The sequence below is a fragment of the Aphelocoma coerulescens genome, chromosome 20, assembly GCF_041296385.1.
Source record: "Aphelocoma coerulescens isolate FSJ_1873_10779 chromosome 20, UR_Acoe_1.0, whole genome shotgun sequence".
Classification (NCBI taxonomy): domain Eukaryota; kingdom Metazoa; phylum Chordata; class Aves; order Passeriformes; family Corvidae; genus Aphelocoma; species Aphelocoma coerulescens.
The window spans coordinates 1,513,810-1,535,766 of NC_091033.1; the positions used below are offsets into that span (position 1 = coordinate 1,513,810).

At 56.6% G+C, this 21,957-nt stretch overlaps 1 protein-coding gene across 2 annotated transcripts; it reads left to right on the forward strand.

Moving 5' to 3' along the window:
- Positions 1 to 209: 209 nt before the first annotated feature.
- Positions 210 to 20,861, forward strand: TP53INP2 (tumor protein p53 inducible nuclear protein 2). Of its 2 annotated transcripts, none has more exons than XM_069033924.1 (4): positions 210 to 352; positions 9,239 to 9,569; positions 12,732 to 13,041; positions 14,497 to 20,861. In XM_069033924.1, the coding sequence occupies exons 2-4, from the start codon at positions 9,446 to 9,448 to the stop codon at positions 14,747 to 14,749; spliced, it is 687 nt and encodes a 228-aa protein (XP_068890025.1). In that variant the 5' UTR covers positions 210 to 352; positions 9,239 to 9,445; the 3' UTR covers positions 14,750 to 20,861. The 2 variants fall into 2 exon arrangements, with proteins under 2 accessions (XP_068890025.1, XP_068890026.1); XM_069033925.1 differs by having other exon boundaries at positions 12,912 to 13,041.
- Positions 20,862 to 21,957: the final 1,096 nt, after the last annotated feature.

The following is a 21,957-nucleotide window of genomic DNA, read 5'->3' on the forward strand; positions in this document are numbered from 1 at the left end:
AACCGAACCGAACCGAACCGAACCGAACCGAACCGAACCGAACCGAACCGAACCGAACCGAACCGAACCGAACCGGGCCGCCCCGGCCCCCGCGGCCCCCCGAGACCCCGCTCCCCGTCCCCACCCCGGGGCGGGCCCCGCCCTCCCTGCGCCCGCTCCCATTGGCTGCGGCGGCGGGGGGGCGGAGCCGCTTTGTGACGTCACGATCAGCTGTCGGAAGGTCCCGATTTGTGCGGGGGAGCGGCGCGCGCTCGGCAGAACCGCGGGGTCCGCACCGGCACCGCACCGGCACCGCACCGGCACCAGCGTCGCCTCAGCGCCGCCTCAGCGCCTTCCGGGACCCGCAGGGCCGGTGAGTCCCCTCGGGACGCGGTCGGGGCCGCGCCGGGGCCGCAGGCTTGGGGCTTGGGGCTTGGGGCTTGGGGCTTGGGGCTTGGGGCTTGGCGGGCTCGCACCGCCCGTGCGGGGAGGAGGCCCGGGGGGGTGGGCGCGTCCCGGGACCCCTCGGTTCGGCCCCCGCGCCTGTTGTTTGTTTCTTCATCACCGGATTAAGATTCGCGGTCGTTCCCCGCTCCCATTGGTCGCGCTGCGGTGACGTCGTGTCATTTGCATATGACATTGAGACGTCACGGCGCTTCCCCCCTGTCCCGCCGTGACCCCGGGGGCGATGGCGGGGCTGGCCCGGGGACGTGCCCGCGGCGGACACGCCTGGGCGACCCCCGTGTCCCTCCCGCGCCACTCGCTGCTGTGGCTTTTCTGAGCAAGAAACGTGCGTGTGTCTCCCCCCGTGATGTTTAGACGCTCTTCGAGTGCAAAACGTGGCTTATTGGAAAAGGAATGTGAATATATAAATATAAGTATATGTTAATCTATGAAATATGTCATAGAATCACAGAATGAGTCGGGTTGGGAGTGACCTTAAACATCATCTCGTTCCAGCCCTCTGCAGGGGCTGTCCTGGCAGGGACACCTTCCTATACTATATACTGTATACTATATAAAATACAGTATATATAGTATACTATATAAAATACATTTGTGTAAAGAATGTAAATAGATGTAAACCTCTAATGCAGAAAAGTATTACCTATTTAACTTAGTTCCAGCAGATCCTTGGTGCTTTGGAATCCTGCTGTCTTTAGATCTTAGTTGTCTTTGTAAATCCCACCAGTTTGAATGAGACTCAGGCGTATGCTTTGGTATTTTTATTGAGTTTAGTTGTGCTGCCCAGGAAGGGGCCATGCGTGGCAGGGGGAGGGTGCTGGCAGTGCCAGGCTGAGGTTTGTGCCGTGGGGCAACTCCACCACATCCCAGGGTGCTGCACCCAGGAGTCCCTCAGGTACCACACACAGCATCTCCTTCTGTTATTGCTGCTCTAAGGGCACCTCCTTTGGGACAGCTCAAAAAAGTCCTAAGTCCTAAAAGGGCAACTTTCCTCTGGATTTTGTGTCTCTCACCTCAGCTTGGGTGACCCAGGCAGGCCCTGGAAACTAATCCTGCTCCCATCTGGGAGGACTCATTGTGGAAAAACTTGGACTTTGTGGAGTGTAGAAATGGGTTTAAAAAGGACATTATTGCTCTTGTAATTCTTTTATGCACATACGTACACATTTTTGTGTAGGGGAGCTACAGCCCTGTCAGAGCACATGGGCAAAGAGACTGGCACCCTGGGATCCCAAAATAGTGGATGAAACTGTCTCCCTTGAGCCCAGCAATACCCAGTGCTGAAGTGGCACCAACGAGGGCTGAGCTGGGTGGCTGCCAAGTGCTATTGCTTGTTTGGCCAAGGTTTTGCTGGGGTAGGAAACCATCCCAGAAACCCTCCCAGAAACAGGTGTTGGGCTCTGGTACAGGACTGTGCTGGACCTCCTTTCCCACCAGGCCTAATCTATAGAGTGCCAAGAACTGTGCTGTTTTGCTCTAAAATAAATCAATAAATCTTTCCTCTCCTTTTATATTCCCCCCCCAAGAAAAAAACCCAAACAACAAGCCTACAACAAAAAAAGACAAAAGCTGTCTGCTGTAGCTCACTATCGCTGTTGGAACCTGTTGCATCAAACTGCTGCTTATCTGGCTGAACACAAAAGGAAAAATATAAAAGTGTCTCCCCAGATAATAAAATGGTAACAGCTGCTTGTAATAAGACTGGAAACCCTGTGATATAAACTTGTATCTAAGGGGTTTTTTGATGCTGACTGCAGAGTGAGTGGGGCACTGGGTGGGCTTGGGGGGAGCTGCTGGGCAGCTCGGGGTGCTTGTGGTGTCCAAGTCCAGTGTGCCAGGTACTTCTCAGCCTCTGATTTATGGAGGCTGTGAGGTTGGGCTGCTCCCCTCCTGGTGTGCAGCTCCTCGGGATGCTTCTCTCCTTGGGATGCTTCACCCAGCGCATCCCAGAGAAGAAGGTTCTAAAATTTCATAGCACAGCTCATGGCAAATCTAAAATTTCCTGGATCCTGCCAGCCACTGGCAGATTTTCCAGGACTGTGTGTGATGATATCAAACAGCACAAGGTCATATTTGTCCTTGGGGTAAGGAGCTTCCTGCAGCAGTGACACAAGAGCCGGTGTGGATGCAGAGACCAGCTCCGGGAAAAACATTTCCCCCTCATTCTGCAGGGTCCCTCTCCTTCAAGCAGGATCTGGAGGAGCATGTGGGAACTCCAGTCCCTGCTGAGACCCTGGACTGGCTGAGGAAAGCCCTTCCAGGTCCTGTCTTGGTCTGCCATTAATAAGAAGAGTCTCATGATGAAGAGTTCTGTAGTGATTTTTCAAACTGTTCTGTGCCTTCCCTCCCTCTGCTCCCCTGATCTGCCATGGAAGAGGCTCTGGCTGTGAATCAGCCTCTGTTTTGCTGGAATCAGCCTGTCTGTGCCAGCAGCACCTCGGGGTGCAGCTCTGCCCCTGTGCCCAGGGCTCCCCCAAGGGAATCCCATCAATGGGCCTGCTGGCAAAGCAACGGGATCAGCTGGACCTGCGGCACAGTTGTTGTGGGACCAAATGCATTAATTCAGCCCCGCCAAACTGTCCCAGGCAGGTCCCTGCCAGCTCTGGTCCTTCCCTTGATGGGCATGGAGAGAGGACCCCACAGGGATGATTCACTGGTCATTTCTGGGGTGATGAGCAGAGCTCCCCTGAGCTGCCCAGCTGCCGGACCCCCTTCTCCTGTGTTTTGTGTTTCTGTGCCAGGTTTAGGATTTTCGTACATCCAGCACAGCGAGCCTGTGAAATGCTTGTCTGATTTAGGTAAAACGAGTTGAAAATCCCGTTTCCCAAGTGGGTTGGAGGAAGGCACCTGATTTGTACCTCTGCCGCCTGCTGGGATGCCTGCGCGGGGTATTCTTAGCTGTGCCGAGGAAGGAGCGCTCCTGCGCCTGCCAGCAGCATCCCTCCCGCCGCCCAGTATTTATGGAAAGTTTCAGGGAGCCTGTTGCCATTTCCAAGGGGAGTTGCTGTTGTTCTTGCAGACTGTGACTTTTGAGAGCTGCCAGTCCCGCGGCGCTGCAGCTCCTGCCCCGGCGAGCTCCTGGCGCATCCCAGGGCTTTGCTGCCGATGCTGTTCCCTATTCTTAGCTCCTGGGGTTATTTGCAGCCACGGTGACTCAGAAAACTAATTATTGTGTCAAGGTTTCTGAAGGGGAAAAAATAACTTGATTCATTGTGGTTTCCTTACTTCCACTTTAACTTCTAATATTTTTAATACCTTCTGGCTTGTTGTAAAAGGCTGTTGGACTTTGTGGAAGGATTCTGATAAACATAATTCATTTAGAAACTCATCTGTCCCCAAGCGAGCGTCCCTGGTGGGCTGTCCCCTTGTGCTGGCAGTGCCTGGAATGGAGCTGACATGCCGATTAAGAGGTTTCTGGAGGCCTGGTAAGGATGGCAGCTGTCCTGTGGTGGTGGCCCCAGCTCTGGCAGGGGACAGGAGGTCAGTGTGTACTTTCTGGGGCAGCTCAGCCCCAAGGATGTGGTGCACAGGGAGTCCCCTTGAGTCCCAAGAGGGGACACCTGGGACACACCTCCCCCACAGATGTGGGGCACCTGCAGACACAGGACAGCTGGAAGAATGGACCTGAGAGGAAGAGAAGCCCCGTCCTAGTGCAAACTGGCTCCGTGGGCACCACCTCTGCCTGGTGACAAGGCACAGCACTGATTTCAGTCCCCTGTCAGGGACACAGTCAGGTCCCTCCTGCGCTGCAGTTCCCGTGGAGGCTGCCGGCCCTCCATCCCCTGCTGTAAATGGGGCAAATGTTTGCTGCAGGGAAAGCAGAGGCTTTCCAAATACCTGGATAAACTTCAGAGCTTGATCTGCTACTGGCTGTCCCAGCCAGAGAAATGCTTGCTGGAACCTGCAGGGACTGAGGTGGCGCGGGGCCATCTCACTGTCTGGGTAGGAGCCAGCCAAGGAGTCTTTTGCCTCGTGAAGGGCTGAGCAGGTCACCCCGAGCCCTCCATGGTGAGCTGATGGAGGAGCTTGGTGGCTGCCAGGGAGGGTCTGGAGCAGCTCAAGGCCAGGAGCTGCTTCCTTCTAGGGGAGATTGCAGACTCACAGACTGGTTGGGGTTGGAAGAGACCTTACAGAGCATCTTATCCCACCCCCTGCCATGGGCAGGGACACCTTCCACTAGACCAGGGTGCTCCAAGCCCCATCCAGCCTGGCCTTGGACTCTTCCAGGGATCCAGGGGCAGCCACAGCACAGGGCCTCCCCAGCCTCCCAGGGAACAATTCCTTCCCAATATCCCATCCATCCCTGCCCTCTGGCACTGGGAAGCCATTCCCTGTGTCCTGTCCCTCCATCCCTTGTCCCCAGTCCCTCTCCAGCTCTCCTAGAGCCCCTTTAGGCCCTGGAAGGGGCTCTGGAGTCTCCCTGCAGCCTCCTCGTCTCCAGATGACCATCCCCAGCTCTCCCAGCTCAGCTCCAGAGCAGAGGGGCTCCAGCCCTGGAGCATCTCCATGGCCACCTCTGGACTCACTCCAGAAGCTCCGCATCCTTCTGATGTTGTTCCCCAGGGCTGGAGGCAGCTCTGCAGGTGGAGTCTCACCTGAGTGGGGCAGAGGGGCAGAATCCCCCCTGACCCCTGCCCACGCTGTGGGGTCAGCCCAGCGCAGGTTTGGTTTCTGGGCTGCCAGTGCCCATGGCTGGGTCACATCCAATTTGTCACCACCAGCACCCCCAAGTCCTTCTTGAGGGCTGCTCTCCACCCAGCCTGTGCTGGTGTGGGGCTGCCCTGACCCAGGTGCAGGACCCCGCACTTGGCCTGGCTGAACTTCATGAGGTTCACATGAGCCCACTTCCCCAGCCTGCCCAGGACCCTCCAGATGCCCCATCCCTTCCCTCTGCTGAATTGACTGCTCCACGCAGCCCAGTGTCATCCACAAACCTGCTGAGAGTTTTGGAGATCAGAGCTTCATCCTGCTTCTTTAATCTGAAGTTTTCAGAGGAGACAGGATAAAGTGAGGGCAAGGATTAATGCTCACTTTGGCCCTTGCCTGCCTTTTGGCCTCGCTCCTGCTTTCACCCTGCAGGTTTGATCCTGAAGGCTTTGCCAGGAGCCCCCTGCAGCTCCCTGGGCATCACCGTGGGGCTGATCCTGACACTGTAGCCCACCCATGGCACAGATTCCCTTGCACCAGTAAAGGGGTCAGGGCCACCCCATGCTCCATGGCTCGGAGAGGGTGACAGCTGGTGACTTATTTGAATTCCTTCGGGGAATGAGCCTTTCAAATTACCCATTTCAAGTTTTTGTTCTTAGGGGAGCTTCTCTCCCACCTCCTCCAGAGCTATGGCAGCTGCCTGTGAGCCCCTGTGCCTTAACTTAAGAAGTTAAATTTGGGAGAGAGGACAATCGAAAATAATAATGTCTGTTGTGTCTTCAGAAAAGAGAAATACCTCTGGCTTGGGGGTGGTCACCTGGGGAGTCCAGACACCTTACTCCCATTGCCTGCATCCTGTGATTTTGTGGGGACCAGTCCCTAAGCAGAGGGGTGCTCTGAGCTGTTCCTGGGGGATCAGCTTTCCTGCTGTCCTGTGAAAGCTTTTGTCATGTTTTAACAAAAGAAAACTAAAAAGTTTTGGCTGGGTCATTGGGCACTTAACTTTGCGCTTGCTGGAGGACGAGCCCCTTGCAGGGGGCTCCCAAAGCCAAGCCTGCAGAGCATGGGAAGCACTCACTGCTGCAAGACTTTGCTTAGGCAACAGCAAAATCCCTGCCTGGCTCAGCCCCGGTCCTGTGGTAGCTGCTCGGGTGCTTTCTGGGTGACCCTCCCCTGGCAACCAGACTGGGGCCACTGACTTCCCCTGTCCCTGTGTGCTTGCTCTTGTCCCCAGCTCTGCTGTTGGGTGACACCCATGTCTAGCAGGGAAAAACACTGACAATTGCATGAGGTAGGTCAAGAGCATTGACAGTGTCCTCCCAGCATGGCGGGCTTGGGGCACAGCACCGGGGACCCTGCAGTCCCCAGCCCCAGTGTGTCATCCTGAGGACCTGCCTGGGGACACTAGGGTCAGCTTTGGCTCAGCACTTCTGCCAGCCTGGAAACGCAGCAGCTCAATAAGCACATGAGCCCACTCGTGGCCTTGCCCTGAGCCAGGGCCATGGTGGCCTTGGGGGACTGGAGCCTCCTGGGACCCCTGTGCCTGCCACGAGCTGCCCCAGTTCCTCCTGCCCGGGCACCTGGGGAGGAGCAAAGAGTGGGAGACTCTGGGACATCACCAACAGGGACCTGGGAGCTGTGGACTCTCTGTCACAATTAGATATCTAATAAACTTCTTAAATAAATAATATTAATGTCATATTAAAAGCTATTTACTGACTAGGTGAGTGCTCAGGCAGGTGCCCGGCTTCCAGGCAGAGCTGGCGTGGTGAAGCTGTGGCTGTGTGCCACAGCCCTCAGGGCTGGCCAGGGTGGCCTGTGCCAGCCTGGCCCGGTGGGGGATGGATGCACATGGGCATCCTGGGGGAGGGAAATCCCACTGTGCTCGGCGTGGAGCACACCAGAGTCCCTTCAAAGCCCAGCCGGGCATCAGCCCCTCCTCGTGTTTTTTCCCTAACTTATATTATTCTGCTTTACTGATCCAGGTAAAGGGGCTGATTTAACTGGGAGCACTGGAGGGTAACAGAATGGCCAAGGCCTTGCTGTGGTTGTGGGGTCAGAGAAACAACTCTGTCATGTCTCAGTGCCCAAACCCTCCCTGCTCAGTGGCTCCAGGGGAAGCCAGGGGCCCTCTTAGGACACAGAGAGTCTTTCCTGACCTCTGATTCTTCCTGGTGGGAGGCTCCATGAGCCTCAGCCGAGCCATCCCAGAGTGAGTGGGAAGCTGCGCTGGACCCCTGAGCACTGCAGTCTGCAGCGGGGCATGGCTGTGCCTCATGGTCTGCCTCCTGTCTCTGGGGCAACTGGAGTCACCAGGGGCTTGAGACCTGCTCTAGGGGACAGGTAGTGTCACACTGCTGCCCTGGCCGTGCCAGCGAGGGAGAGCTGGCTGTTGCAGGGCTGTTTCATGCTCATTGACTCTCTTCTGCATCTGGGAGTGGTGGAGATCAGAGCCCCTGAGGTCCAGGGGATCCCATCCAGGGGAAGGGCTCCTTTGATTTCTTGTTCTCTACCTTGTAGAGCAGATGTTGTTCCTCCTGAGGCACATGAGAGACTGCAAAAGGTGTTGCCATCCCACAGGGATGAATAAAAGAGTGCCTGAGCCCCAGAACTGCAGTGCCCATGCCAGCCACCTTCCCAGGGTGCTGGGACTGGGGAAGCCACTTCCCTGGGCAGCAGGGCTGAGCTAGAACTTGAGCTGCCGGAGGACTGGGGTGTGTATGCACACATGGTGCCTCCTGTACCCTTCCCATTCCACGCTGCCTGGAGCAGATGGAGTTTCCCCTGGCTGGAGGATCACTCACAAGCTCCATGGCCCCTTGGTCAACAGGGCCATGAACTGGGGCTTTGCCCTTTAAATGCACCCACATCAGTGTGCCAAGCACGGCAGCACCCAGCTGTCCCCTCTCACTGCACTGAGCTCCTGATGGCATTTTATGGCCTTTTAATGCCCTTTTAATGTCTCTGGACCAAAAGGCATACAAATAACACACAAGTAACACTCTGCACCTTTTGGCTGCCATTCCCGTGCCTTGCCAGGAGCTTGGCATTTGTTAATGAAATTAATGAATGCTCACTTCCCCCCACGCTGGGGGGAATCTGCTTCCCCAGGGGTAAAACAGTGATGAGCTGAGCAGACATGAAGCAGAGACCCACAAAGGGCTGGGGTGAGAGGCTGGATGTGAACAACACTGTGAGCCAACAGCATCCTGGGCTTGTCCCCCCAGTGTGGGCAGCATGGGAGGGGAGGTTTCTGCCCCTCTGCCCCACTCAGGTGAGACCCCACCTGCAGAGCTGCCTCCAGCCCTGGGGAACAACATCAGGAGCATGTGGAGCTGCTGGAGTGAGTCCAGAGGTGGCCATGGAGATGCTCCAAGGGCTGGAGTCCCTCTGCTCTGGAGCCAGGCTGGGAGAGCTGAGGATGTTCACCTGGGGAGGAGAAGGCTCCAGCAGAGCTCAGAGCCCCTTCCAGGGCCTAAAGGGGCTCTAGGAGAGCTGGAGAGGGACTGGGGACAAGGGATGGAGGGACAGGACACAGGGAATGGCTTCCCAGTGCCAGAGGGCAGGGATGGATGGGATATTGGGAAGGAATTGTTCCCTGGGAGGGTGGGGAGGCCCTGGCACAGGGTGTTCAGAGAAGCTGTGGCTGCCCCTCGATCCCTGGAAGTGTCCAAGGCCAGGTTGGATGGGGCTTGGAGCACCCTGGTCTAGTGGAAGGTGTCCCTGCCCATGGCAGGGGGTGGGATAAGATGCTCTGTAAGGTCCCTTCCAACCCCAACCAGTCTGGGATTCTTTGACAACACTGTCCTCGCCCTGCCTGCTGCCAGGAACTTTGCATGTTTGTCTGACTTAGGGACAGTGTCTGGCTCTGTCCCTGCCAGCTCCTGGGGATGGGTCTCCTGGGACGCCCCACCCAGGATGGGAACACACTGCGGGGCTTGATGCAGGTGGGGGCTGCAGGACACAGGCACCCAGCCCTTCACTGCTGCTTTCAGATATGACATCAGCTGGGACAGCCCATTGCACAGGTCAGTGGCAGAGCCACCATTTTGCTGTCCCCTTGAGCCCAGCTGAGCCCCTGGGATGCAGGAGGGCCACACTGCCGGCCTGCATTAATGTGCTGTTCCTTTTTCTCTCCCTTTTACAGGCCTTTGCACTGAAGACAAGTGAAGAACCTCACAATTGCACTACACACCACTTAGCTCTGATTTCTCTGGCAGCCAAACATCTCTGTCACCAAGACCTCGAGGGCTGTTTCTCCCCTCCCTGCCCATCTCTCCTGTGTCTGTGCCTGGAAGCTGGTGCCCAGCAGTAGCTCTATCTCCCCGTCCATCCTGCTGGACTGCTCCCCACCATGTTTCAGCGTCTCACCAGCCTCTTCTTCAGTGACAGCAACACACCAGAGGGCCTAGAGGAGCCCAAACCCTTTGTCGAGGAAGAGGAGGAGGAGGATGGCTGGCTCATAATTGATCTTGCAGGTGAGGAAAGCGACAGAACTGGCTTCCTACAGCCTCTGCTGCACCTTGTCTCTCCAGAGCTGGGCAAACCCTTGAGATGTCAGCAGATGAGCTTACACCACACGGGAGCAGCTCTGCCCTTCATTTTTCCTCCCCTGGTCCCCATGCTCTGCCCATGGTGCCCAGCCCTGTGGTCACTGCAGCAGCCCCTGACCTGCTCCTCCTCTTTCCCTTTTCTCTCCCAGTGATGGTTCTCAACTTTCTGCCAGTGTGGGAGCAGCATCAGCATCTCCAGCTGGGGTTGCTGCTGCCCTGAAGCCTCCAGGTGCCTCCATGCACCAGCCAGGGAGGTCCCCCAGAGTTTTGCTGTGATCCTGCCCGCCAGGGGTCAGTGGGGTGGGGGACCCAGCCCTGGCAGGCTCTGCCACCGGCTGTGGCACTGCCATGGCCCGGGCTGAGCTGTGCCCAGGACAGCACTTCTCCAGGAGGAGCCAAGCTCAGCTGCTCCCTGCCCTGCCCCTGCTGAAAGCAAACCAGGAGCCTGTTCCCCTGGGAGACCCCAGTCCTGGGGTGCTGGTGGGGGCATGGGGTTGTGCCCATGTGAGGGCAGGTGGCAGTGGTGCCTGCCTGTCCCAGCTGGGGATGTGCCACCAGTGATCTGGCCATGTTTGGGTCATTTGAGAGGACTAAATCTCAGCTCCATGGGGGTTATCTTCCCAAGTTATTACCACTGCCCATGCCAAGCACAAGGGATGTTTGGCACCAGGTCCCTGTACCTAGAGAGCCCACAGGGCTCCGCATTCCCAGAGCCATCCGGAGCCCTGTTTGACACTAACCAGGCAGATTGAATTCCTCCTGTGCAGATCTTCTCCAGCTGTGTTCAGACCTTGGAGTTTCTGTTGTAGGTTGATGACTCAGCCAATTGCAATGATGTTTTTATGACCTTTTCCTTGCAAATCCAGCAGCAGTCAGAGCTGTGCAGGAGCTCTTGATGGCCGTGCTCTGCTTTGGTAGCCCCTGGTTGGTTGTGACACCCCAGCCTAGGGGACCACAGATGTATCCTGCAGGTTTAGGAGGAGGGTTTTGTCCTCCCTCTTGCAGGCAGCAGGTCACTGAGCAGATGTTCTCTGCCTGTTCCCCATGCTTGTTTTTGTGATTCGAGTTGTTCATTAGGGTTTTTTTCCATATGCAGTGACCTGGAGAGGGGACCAGAGCAGGGACGAGCGTGGGATGGGGCGTGGTGTGGGCAGAGGCAGCTGTGGAGGATTCCCTGTCCTCTGGGCATTCAGGTGACTGTCCAGGGAGGGTCACGGCAGTGCCATGGCAGGGGGATGTTGCAGGGAGGTCCCTGGAGCAGCAGGCACACAGCCACCACGTGTTGGGGCCAGCTGGGAGCAGCTGCAGTGAGCCTAAAGCATGCCAGGAGGAGCCAGCAGCTTCCCCAGCCAGAGAAACAGTACTGTGAGCCCTGATCCCTGGGTCGAGATGTAGATGGCTCAGAGGGGACCAGGGCTTGACTCTGGCACAAAACACTCCCGTGTTTCTCCAGTGAAGTGCCTCAGCTCTCAGTGCAGCGCTGGCTTCTAGTGGTGTCTGCCAATGAGTGCCACCCCACTGCTAATTCAGCTGCAGTCTGTTCCCACAGCAGTCCCTGAGCAGTGGGGAACCCGATTCTTTCAGCCCTGTTTCTGGGGCTGGAGTTATACCAAGCACTCCAAGAACCAAACCCGGAGACTCCAGCCCCATCCTTCCCCTTGGAGCTGTGGTGGCCAGCAGCAGCTCCCAGCCTGGCTCGCTCTCAGCAGCAGTGGCAGCCTAGGGAGCCTCTGGATTTGGCCCCTGTCAGCCTGGTCATTGCCCCCTGTGTTGCAAAATGCACCCAAACTACTCTGACCTTCCTGGAATGTTTCTGATGCCATTCTCGCTCCCTTGCTTAGCCTGGCTCTGCTCAGCACCCAGGGAGAGAGCAAAGAGCATTTCCCAGGATGTGGCTGCATCACTGAGGTACTTGAGGAACCCAAAATATTGCTTGTGACATTAAAACCCACCTTGGCCAAGGATGGGGACAGGGTAGCCCTGTGCTCCTCGGGCCCACACACCACTGCTGTGGGAGTGCTGCTGGCCCAGGGATGCTCCGGCCTGGCTCGGTGGCTGTCTCGAGGCTGACAAACAATCTCCAGCCTGGCATGTCAGCAACTATTAATAGACTGATATCCTCTGACCTGGAGAAAAACATTCTCGTGTTTGCAAGGCCAGCTGTGGCCTGTCCTGAGCCCTGGGCTGGAGCATCAGCTGCAGGAGGAGCTGGGGATGCACCGAGCCAGGAACACCCAGCCCTGTGCTCTGCATTTCTCCATGCAAGAGCAGCTTCATCTGTGCTTCCTCCTGCTCCCTCACCCAGCTGCAGGGTCACTGTGTCCATATAGATACTGCACTGCCTCCCCCCTCACCAGTTCCTTGAAATCCCCCTGATGAGTCTGGGAATGGGTGTGGGCATCTCAGCATTAGGTGCAGGCTCCCCTCCCATTGCAGCGCCAGGAATTCCAAGCACAGGCAGCCTAGAAAAGCACCGGCCCAAGGCAGAGATGAGGAAGGGAAGGCATGGAAGGCTGCGGGGGGTGGGTCAGCTTCTGGATCAGCCGCTCAAAATTTGGCCTCTAACAGGCTGGAGTTGAAGGCACAGTGAAAACCTTTGCTGAAGAATTCATTCCCATGATTTCTTCCAGAGAAAAGGTGTGGACTGTTTTTCTGCTCTGTGTGTGCTTGGTTTCCATGTTTGCGGAGTGCTGGGTGGTGTTTGTGAGCAGGGGCGTGTCGGCGTTCCCCCGGCCCGGCCCGGCCCGGCCCGGCTCAGGTGCCATCAGAACGGGGAAAGCAGTGTTTCTCACAGGCTGAACTTCTGCTGTCATTTTGAGAAGGAAAAAAAAACCAAACAACCAAACCATTGCTGCAGTAAACCCTGCAGGTTTCCCAGCCTCGCGGTTCCCCTTTCCCCGTTTCCACGGGTCCCCGGAGCGGGGGGTTCTGGCCGGGGCGTGGCGCCGGGCCCGCGTGTGGCGGTGTGGTGGCGGTGGGTGTCTCTCGCACTAACGATGCCCCTTTCTCTCCCCCTCCCTCCCCACTGTACATGGTATGTGTGTGTGTCCCCGCTGTGCCCCGCATGGCTCTGCACCCCCGCCCCAGGCAGCCGTGCCCGCCCCGGCCCCGCCCGGCGCCCCGGTGCTGGCGGTACCGGGCGCTCGGCGCGACCCCGCCCGACACCCCCCGGTCCGCCACCGCCACCGGCCGCTTCCCCGGCTCCGGCCGGTCCCTGCTTGATGGACGAGAGTTGGTTTGTCACCCCTCCCCCCTGTTTTACTGCAGAGGAGCCCGGCCCCGACGGCGTGGGGAGCAGCCCCATGGAGGACCTGCTCATCGAGCACCCCAGCATGTCCGTCTACGTCACCAGCACCCTCGAGGTGGATGGGGAGGGCCCCGAGGACGATGCTGCAGCGTGAGTGCACTTTGAGGGTGTTTGTGGGGCCGGCAGCCCCAGCACCCACTGAGGGATCAGGGGTGGATAGTCAGTGCTGCCATCTCAAATCCCCACCTACACCCAGGAATGTTTCACCCATGGATGTAGTGGGGCAGTGGGGGACATCACTGTCCCCACGCCCACCTCAGGGAACACCCTGCATATCTGGCAGGGTGCCCCAGCTGGCACCATGCATGGCTGGCAGCCCCCGTGTCCCAAAATCTCTGCTAAGGGGTCTCAGTAGCATATTCGGCTGGCCATGGGTGCAGGACATGAGCTTGGCACTGGGCTGTGGTGGGAGACGGCTGTGTTCATCTCCCCTGCCCTTAGCAGGGTCTCCTGGCACAGCTGCCCGTGTCAGTGCCACTCCTGCCAATGCCACCCATGCCAATGCCACCTGCCCAGGGGGATTTGCCAGGCAGGGCTTGCACCAGAGTTTTGCATAGGTAGGACCCAAGCAAAGCAAACCCCATGGGACAGGGTGGCCTTTGGGCACAGTGGCCCCCTGAGGACCCCTAGGTCCCCCAGGCAGGAGGGTGCTTCAGCCCCCCTCAATCCCCTACCTGGCCCCAGACTGGCCCAGCACAGGGGTATCCCACAGCTGTGGGGAGTGGGACACCACCAGCTTCTCCTTGCCCCAAACCCCAGTTTAGCAGTGGGGAAATTGAACAGAAAACCCCCCAATGGCCCCTTTCCCCCCAGGCCTGTGGGCTGGAGCCCTCCACACCCATTCCTGGGGCCACATCCTAGAGCTCTGCCCTCCCCCCAGGGCTGCTCTCCACTGCCCAGCAGCCCAGGGAAAACCTGGAGCATGCACACACATGCTCAGCCCGACTGCTGCCGGACAAGCCCTGGCTGCCATGGGGTCGCTGCTGTCCCCTCAGTCCCAGCCCTCCAACACCTCCCCCTAGAGCCCCCCAGTGGGGCCGGGGAGGAGTAAGAATTTGGGGTGAGCTTTGCTCCAGGCCAGGAGACACTGTTCCTGGTTAGGGGACAGCATTCCCAGTAAGGGGTGCTATTGTGGGCTAGAGAACACCATTCCAGGCTAGGTAACACTGGTCCTGGTCTCTGGACAGCATTCCTGTCTAGCTGACACCTAACTGAGACACTTTCCAAAGTCTCCCTGAGGGCCGGAGCTTGATCTCCAGAGCTTCAGGAGCTCCTCGGTGCTGGAGGGGGCAGAGAAGGGCTAAAGGGAGCCCGAGACTAGCCAGGGCTCCAAAGGGGTCACAGTGGGATGGAGACAGACCAGGCTCAAGGGACTTAGACACAGTGGAGTTCCTGGTGGTGTCTGGATTTTTTCTGGTGTCGCAGAGCCTGCCTTGCTGGAGCATCCCTCCCCTCCGCAGGCTGCTGGGGCGGGGGTTGGTGAGCTCTGTCCCCCGCTGCCGGGGCGAGGGCAGCGCTGTCCCGCTGACCCCGCTGTCTCCGCAGGGACGGGCCGGAGCCGCGGCCGGAGCGGCCCGTGGCGCACCACGGCCGGGCGCTGGCGGTGAAGGCGGCGGCGCTGGACAAGGCGGGGCAGGCGCAGCGGCTGCAGCGGGCCAAGCAGCTGGCGGAGCGGCACCGCCTGGGCCAGAAGGCGCTGCAGCGGCAGAACCGGGCCCGGCAGCGCCCGCCCCGCCGCGCCAAGCAGCTCCCCGGGGCCTTCGTGCACCAGCCCTGCCAGCGCCACTGCAACTACTGACCTCGCTCCCCCGCCCAGGGGCTGCCCCCGGCCCCGGGAGTGCGGGCCCCACGGACACCGGGACACGGCGGCTTCGCTCCACTCCCCGCGCCCGCACGCCTCACCCGCACTCCTCATCTTCCTCCTGTCGACCGCACCGCGCCCCTTGCCCTCGATGCCGTCTGGGCCACAACCCCTGGAGCCGCCGGCATGGAGGGCCACGCCACCCCTCCCCAACAGCCTCGACAGCCTTCACGTGGGAAATCAGTATTCCCGGTGACATCACCTCTTCCCGAAATACACCTGTTCCCGGTGAAGCCTGTTTGTCCTGATAAGCCTGTGACATCAGTGCCTTTCCTCACATCATGACTCCATGTACAGCCTGGCTGGGATGTCACACAGACACCGAGCGGGAGTGACAAGAGCAATGAAGCCACAAGATTTGGGATTTTTAGGAAAATCTCATCAATGACACTAAATAATGCTTCCGCCCTGCAAAACCAGCAAGTGCTCCTGTCCCTCCTTGATTTCTTAGCTACATTTTACCATGATAAGATAACCCCCCACTGCCAGTCCCAAAGGGGCTTGTGGTTGAAAGCGCTGGTGGAATCTCTGTGGCCAGGCCAGCCAGGCGGCTCCTGGTGCCTCACGGTGGTCTTTTTAAAAATCAACCTTAAAAGGAATCTCAGGAATCAAAGCACCGTCCCAGCGCCGCGCCAGAGCCCTTGGCTACCATGCCAGGAGGGGTGGCCAGCCTGGGGTGGCATCACTGTGGCTGGTGGTCCCATCTGAGCGAGCCCTGTCCTTTTGGAGCCAGTCACCTGCCCCAGCCACACCTGTATCCCTGTGGGTACGCCTGTATATGTGCGTGTATATATTTCTCTCTGTACCTTCATACTCAGAAGAGGCCCTGTTAAGCCGAGGAGCGTTGTCTACCTGGTATCAGTCCCCGGGAGGGGAGAGGGGGCAGGGATCTGCACAGCTTCCCCAAGGTGGCCAAAGCATGTTGATGGTGGTGGTGAAACGATGCTGAAGAAGAGGCCAGAGGGAAGAGGCTGAAGTAAGGACAAAGATGGATCTGGGAGCCACTGAAATGGGTCAAGATGGGGCAGGCCTGAGTGAGAGGATTGCTGTAAGAGGAGCTGTAACAGGAGCATCTTCTTTCCCCACTAAAAATTGCATCCTTTCCCATGAAGGGCCAAATGCCACTGCTAGGCAATGCTGATTTTTAATGCAAATCCCTCCTCTCTCCATGATGGACTCCTTCTGCCTTTGGAAGAACGTGACTCCAGCACCAGCTGAGATAGCTCCAAATCCAGCAGAAATTTACTGAGCTGCCCCCCAGTTCTCTCCTTTTAGCAACTGGTTTTGCACCCTGTGCCCTGGGAAAGAGTCCTGCTCACGACCAGCTCACAGTCTGGATTCCCTCACTCTCTGAGACGAGAAATACCCCCACAACTCCAGAAAATTCCAATTTCACCAGAGGTTCTTCCACTCACCATGTTGCATCCCTTAATATCAGCCAGGCACCTCAGCTGAAGGAGTCGTGGTGAGCCCAGACTCAGACAGCTGATAGTTATTAATTCTTTTAATGAGATTGAAACCAAAATGAACCTTCTTAGGAGCAACAGCCCCCAGCTCCGGGCCAGGGAGCCTGGACCGCAGTAGCCAGCTGCTGCTGCTCACCTGCAGCATTTCCCCTTCACTCCGCTGCCTCGGCGTTCCCAAAAGCACAGAGCTGGGGAACTCCGTGCCCCCGGCATCGCCCCGCCCTCCTCGGGCCTCACTGCAACCTCTGTCCCTCGCCAAGCCTGAGACCACACTGCAGATCACCCTGTCCCACCCCTGCTGTCTTCTTGGCGAAGAGACTGACATCTCCTGGCTCCAGGGGAGCGTTTACATCCTTTGGCTTCCTGGGCTTCACACTCGATGCCTTTTTTTCACCCTGCAGTGATGCCTGGGATGGATGGTGAGCAGGGCATGTGCAGGGACACTGGCACAGGTGCATGTGACAACAGGCAGGGGCTGAGCCCGAACTCCCAGATGTCTGATGGGGTGCTGCCTTCCCATCCCGCTCTCCCCGTGTCGCTGGATGAGCCCCTGTGTGGCCACTGGGCAGCAGCATTAGAGGAAGCATTTTCTCTCCAGTCCCAACACACATCAAGAAGTGGAGAAGCCAAGCACTGTCCAGCCCCCAGCTTGGTCTCCACTACAAATTCTCCTCCTGTGCATCCAAGTTGCTGCCAGAACCCCTGGAACACTCCAGAAATCAGAGGCTGGCTGTGACCCCATTGCCCCCTTGGCAGCTCCCAGAGGAGCAGGCTGGGGGGAGCACTGGCCCTGAGGCAGATCCTGCTGTGTCTCCCCTGCCAGGCTCTCCTGTGCCTGCCTGACTGCTGGAAATGGTACCCCAGGAGAAATCCCTTCTGGAAACCCTCCCCTGCAGCCCACTCATCTGCTGTGAGCCAGAGGCCCTTGGCCATGTTCTGGGGGGACTTGTCTCAGTCTGGCACTGCCACCAGCACCCAGCCCCCAGTGCCCATTCCAAACAGGTGATCTTCCTCCGTCCTGGTTTTCAGAAGCAAATTCAAACAGTTTTCTTTTCCTTTCTTCTTTCCATGCCAGTCTGAGATGTCTTTCATCACACTGTGCCCAGCCAGCACAGGAGATGAAGCAGAACTGTTGTCACACTTTATAGCCAGAGTATGTTTTTAAAGGATTAATAAATTATTAATAATGTTTTCATGAAGAGGTTAATCCAGACCCTGAGCCTCTGGCAGCTCAGTGGAGTGCACAAACCACAGCAAATGAGCTCCTGCAAGCCCCCTCTGTTGTTTGCACTCTTGCCATGTATTAACACCCAACACTCACCTGCCAGCCCTTTGCCCCCAGTGTGACCCACCCTCCCTGTGCTGTGGCAAAGGTCTGTTCAGCCTGGGCTTTGCAGAAGACCTGCAGTGTTCTGCTCCTGCCTAGCAGCAAGCACAAGGCCTGGCCTGGTCACAGGCCTCCTGCCCAGTGCTGCCAGAGCAAGAAAATCCCTTTTCACTGAGGTTTTTTGTCTCCTTGAATCTTAAAACAAAATGAAAGGTGCTTAAAAACTGAGAACTTCCTGTGTGTGCACCCGTGTGCATGTGTAGATATTTCACAGCCCAGTGTGGGTGTTCAGTAGCTTGTTTTGGGGTGTGGGGTTGAATTTTTTAGGGGTTTGTTGGGAATTTTTTTTTTTTTTTGCACCCAGTATTTGTGATGTGCTGTGTGGAGCTTCCAGTGGGAAGGTTCTGGTTTGCAGGGAGCTCTTGGGCTGGTCCTGCTGGGACAGGTGGGGTGAATTTTGCTTTCTTTTCTGTACTTGTGTAGGGGGAAACTACAGCATGGTCTCAGGGACAAACCAATCTGCTGGGGTCTTTAAAAATGTCTTTTTCCCAGGCTTCTCTGTTAGAATGGGGGGTTTGGTTCTGGGATGCTTGCAGGGATGTGGCCTGTGGCAGCACATGGTGGTGACAGGAGCTGTGGGATGCTCTGACACTCCTGTGTGGAAAAGAATTTGTGGCCATTCATGGTGGGACCATTCCTGGGCTGCAGCCCCTCTTCATTTGTTCATTGCCCTGAAAATTCACCTTTACAGCTGCTAGAATGTGTCTGGTCCCTTTTTAGACTTGCTTGTGAGTAACCACATACGGATTTTCAGCACTGAGCCTCCTAGGGTTTGGGAAGTGCAGCAGAGCTGTGTGTTATGGCCTGACCCACCACATCACTGGAATCAGGAGACAGCCAGGATGGGGCAAGCCATTGGAATGATCACCTGGAGAAATGGTGATGCAGGCAACTGAAAGAAAGTTTTGCATTTCTTGCAGTGAAAGCATAAAAAAGGGGAAGAACTCCCAGTGGAGAGAACTGGGCAAATCCCTGTTCAGTACATGTCAGCTTTGCTGGGCAGTGTGGCAGTGCTGGGCTCAGACACCTGAGCTGGCTCCAGCCCCAGCAGCAGCTTCCCAGCCCCGTACTGGAATCGCAGGCTCGGGGGCAGCAGGGCACTGGGACGGGCTGGGGCAGTGCCCTCAGTGATGGCTGGAGCTTGTCAGACCCCTTATGGAGGGAAGGATCTTTCTACCACTGAAGCCCCCATGGTGCAGGGATCTTCTCCAAGCAGGATTTCCATCTGACTGCCCAGTTCCGCTCTGCCTGCCCGGCCCAGCGCGAGGGATGAACCCCCGAAGTGTGGGCCAGGAGGGACAGCCCTGCTGGAGAAGTGCCACCTCTTGGGATGCACCAGGGCCCCCCATGCCCCCAGGCCCCCAAGGCTGTGCTTGCTGCACTGGCAAGGCCAGGCTGTGGCACGCTCAGGACCCCTCACTGACAGCTGCAGCGAAGTTCTCGCACTGAATTCTGGCTCTTGCTTGGCACTGCGAGGCTGGAGGGCTGCAGAGGGAGTAGGGGCAAAAGTCCTCCTCACCTGTTGCTCTGAAACTTGCACTCACAAATGTGCTTTCTAAGAAGCTCTGCTGCAAAACCTTGGTCTGGAAGAAAAAGGATTCTCTCCATGGGAGGCTGTGTTTCCTTCTCATTGTGGATAACATAAATGCATGGCTCATCCCAAAGATCACTGCTGTGGGAATCTTCTCTCTTTAGGCGTGTTTCTAATCAATAGTTTTACATTTACATCATACTGATAATTCTTCGTCTTCTATCCAGCCCTGCTGTGGAGCAAAGTACCCACTTCGATGTCTTACCACACTAGAAAGGAAAAAAAAGATGAAAAATACTCCAGTGAGGTTCTAGGCTTGAGTCCCACAGCTTTGCAGTTGCCCCTCTGGATCAGTATCAATTCCATTGCCCTGTATAAAGCGGAAATTAAATTTCATGTGAATTTATTGAAAAACAAGTGAGCCCCCAAAGATGAAACATCTAATAATTAGGAAACAGTAAGAACACCTAAGTCACCTTAAGTCAAGAGAAATCGTTCTCAGCATCTCTCAGAAGGCAGCACCGAGCCCCACTGCCTTGGGAATGCTGGTGGCAGTCCTTGAGTCTTCCCTGAGTGTCTGGGTTAAAACAAGAGGCCATCCATGTCCAGCTGGTGCCAGGGGACTCTCGAGCCACCAGGGATTGTCAGCTGCCACTCCTCCCACGGGTGACTCTGATGTGCCTCCAGTTTGCTGCTCCTCCTTTGCTGCATGCACTCAGAAATAGCTGCTGGCAGCAGGAGGGATGCACCAGCATCCCCCCAGCTTCTCAGAGCTTCCCCCCAAGCCCTTCTCTACCACTGGACTGTGGTGGCCTCAGCACAGCTGCTGGCAGGGACTGGAGCTTGAGGAGGGACACCCACAGCACTGACAGCCCTTCCCTCCCAGGGGACTGCCACGGGCAGACCACCAGGGACAGGAATGGGCCTTAAAAGGGGCTGATCCCCTCAGGGCTTGTCTTCTACAAGCTGGAGCTTTCTGTCTCTCAGATCTGCTCCATACAAGTCAGTAACCTCCTGTCCTCACGGGCTTCGTCCTCGTCCCATTCCCATCACTGGAGTGGCTGCCACAGGTTGCCTGAATGTGGCTGTGGGAGCTGGATGCAGCAGTGGGAAAGGCTCAGCCTGCCTCAAGAATCCCTTCTTTGCTGAGAGGTGTCCTCAAACCTATCGGAGATGCCACCTTCTCCTCGCTTGTCTCCAGGATCCCAGAGCACTCCGCAGCCATGGGCTCTGGCCAGCCGGACATGGTTGGGCAGGAGGTCTCCCTGTTCCAGGCTGTCCATCGATGCATCTCCATCAGCTTTTCTTTTTGCTCCTTGAGAACGTTTGTCATTAACTAAACCTGTAACTCTCTCCTTAGAGGAATGAGGATGACAGGGATGAGCAGCTCCTTTTAATAGCAAAGGTGGTTCTTATGTGTGATCATCTTTCCAGTTCTTCTGTGCAGAGTGGTGACACCCAGGTGTGGCCCCTGTCACTCATTCTGAGCTGACACCTCCTGGGCTGGTAAGGGGGTTGCTTTTCCAACCCTATATTTTATACAGGGATGCTGCCCTATGCTTCAGAGCACAAAAAGAGCTGCAAAGCTTTCACTCTGTTGCAGCTTAACGTGAAAATCCTTCTGCCTTCCACTCTGACCCTATTTCATTACATGGTGGGGGGGGGGGGGGGGGAAGATTTTATTCCCTGCAAATGGAGGGGAAAACAGCACAGTAAATTCTAAGTGTAGCTTAAGGGGTTGCACAGGGGAGCCCAAAGTTCCTCTGCTCTTTCGCATTCACCTCATGTATCCTTGCTGGGGAAGCCATGAGCAGCTGTGCCCAAGTCTCACTGAGATCTTATCCTCAGCTTTATGCTTCAGGAAGTCTGGGGATGAGGGAGCAGCACAAGGCATAGCAGTAAAAAAAGTGAAATTTCCTCTTGTATCAGAGCTGTGCTTGTACAGAGCCACCGAGCACTGCAATATTCTATCTGTATGGATCCACCCCTGGTATCTGCTTGTAAAACTCATGCCCACACATTACCCTCCCTCATGCTGCACTGACTGTACATGTGCCTTCACCCGTTTTCATGGTTTGGCATCTTTTTTTAGCACAATTACAGCACTTGAATAATCACTGAACTGCAGTTATAAGTCCTATGCAAGAGGTGACCAGGGAGTCAGTTTTCAATATTTCTGTGTTTCTGTGTTGTTTTCAGAGTCACTGTGGGGTTTTTCAGAGAAGCCCAACAGAATGAATGCCCCAAAAAGCATTAAGATTACTTTTTTTTTTCTAAAAAGCATTTAGCATTTTGGATATACTTAATCTCTTAGGCAGCTTTGAAAAGCTCAGTCTAAACCCCAGTTGCTCACCGGGCCGCGTTTGGAGCAGGAGCAGGAGCAGCAGGATGGACGAGCGCCAGGACAGATGGCCTGTTCCTGGTTGGAAAAGGTTGCCTTAAGCCTTCCCCAAAATGCAGCGGAGAATGTTCCCGTGCCCTCCCGCCCTGCGCCCGCGGGCAGCTCGGGGCAGAGCAGCTCCTGCCCTGGGCTCTGCTGGACGCCTTACACGGGGCACAGCTGCCACTCGGGGATCTTGGAGAAGAGGGAAAACCAGCCCCACGTTTTCTACATCACCTATGCTGTAGGACTGAGACCTCGTCTGAAACTCGAAGCTAACAAAAACCCGTCCTTTTATGTGTTACGTGTTCAGTTGGTGTAAGCAGGGTTCGTAGGGAAAGGGCGTTTCCTCCTCTAGGACATTGTGTAAACATTTGCCGT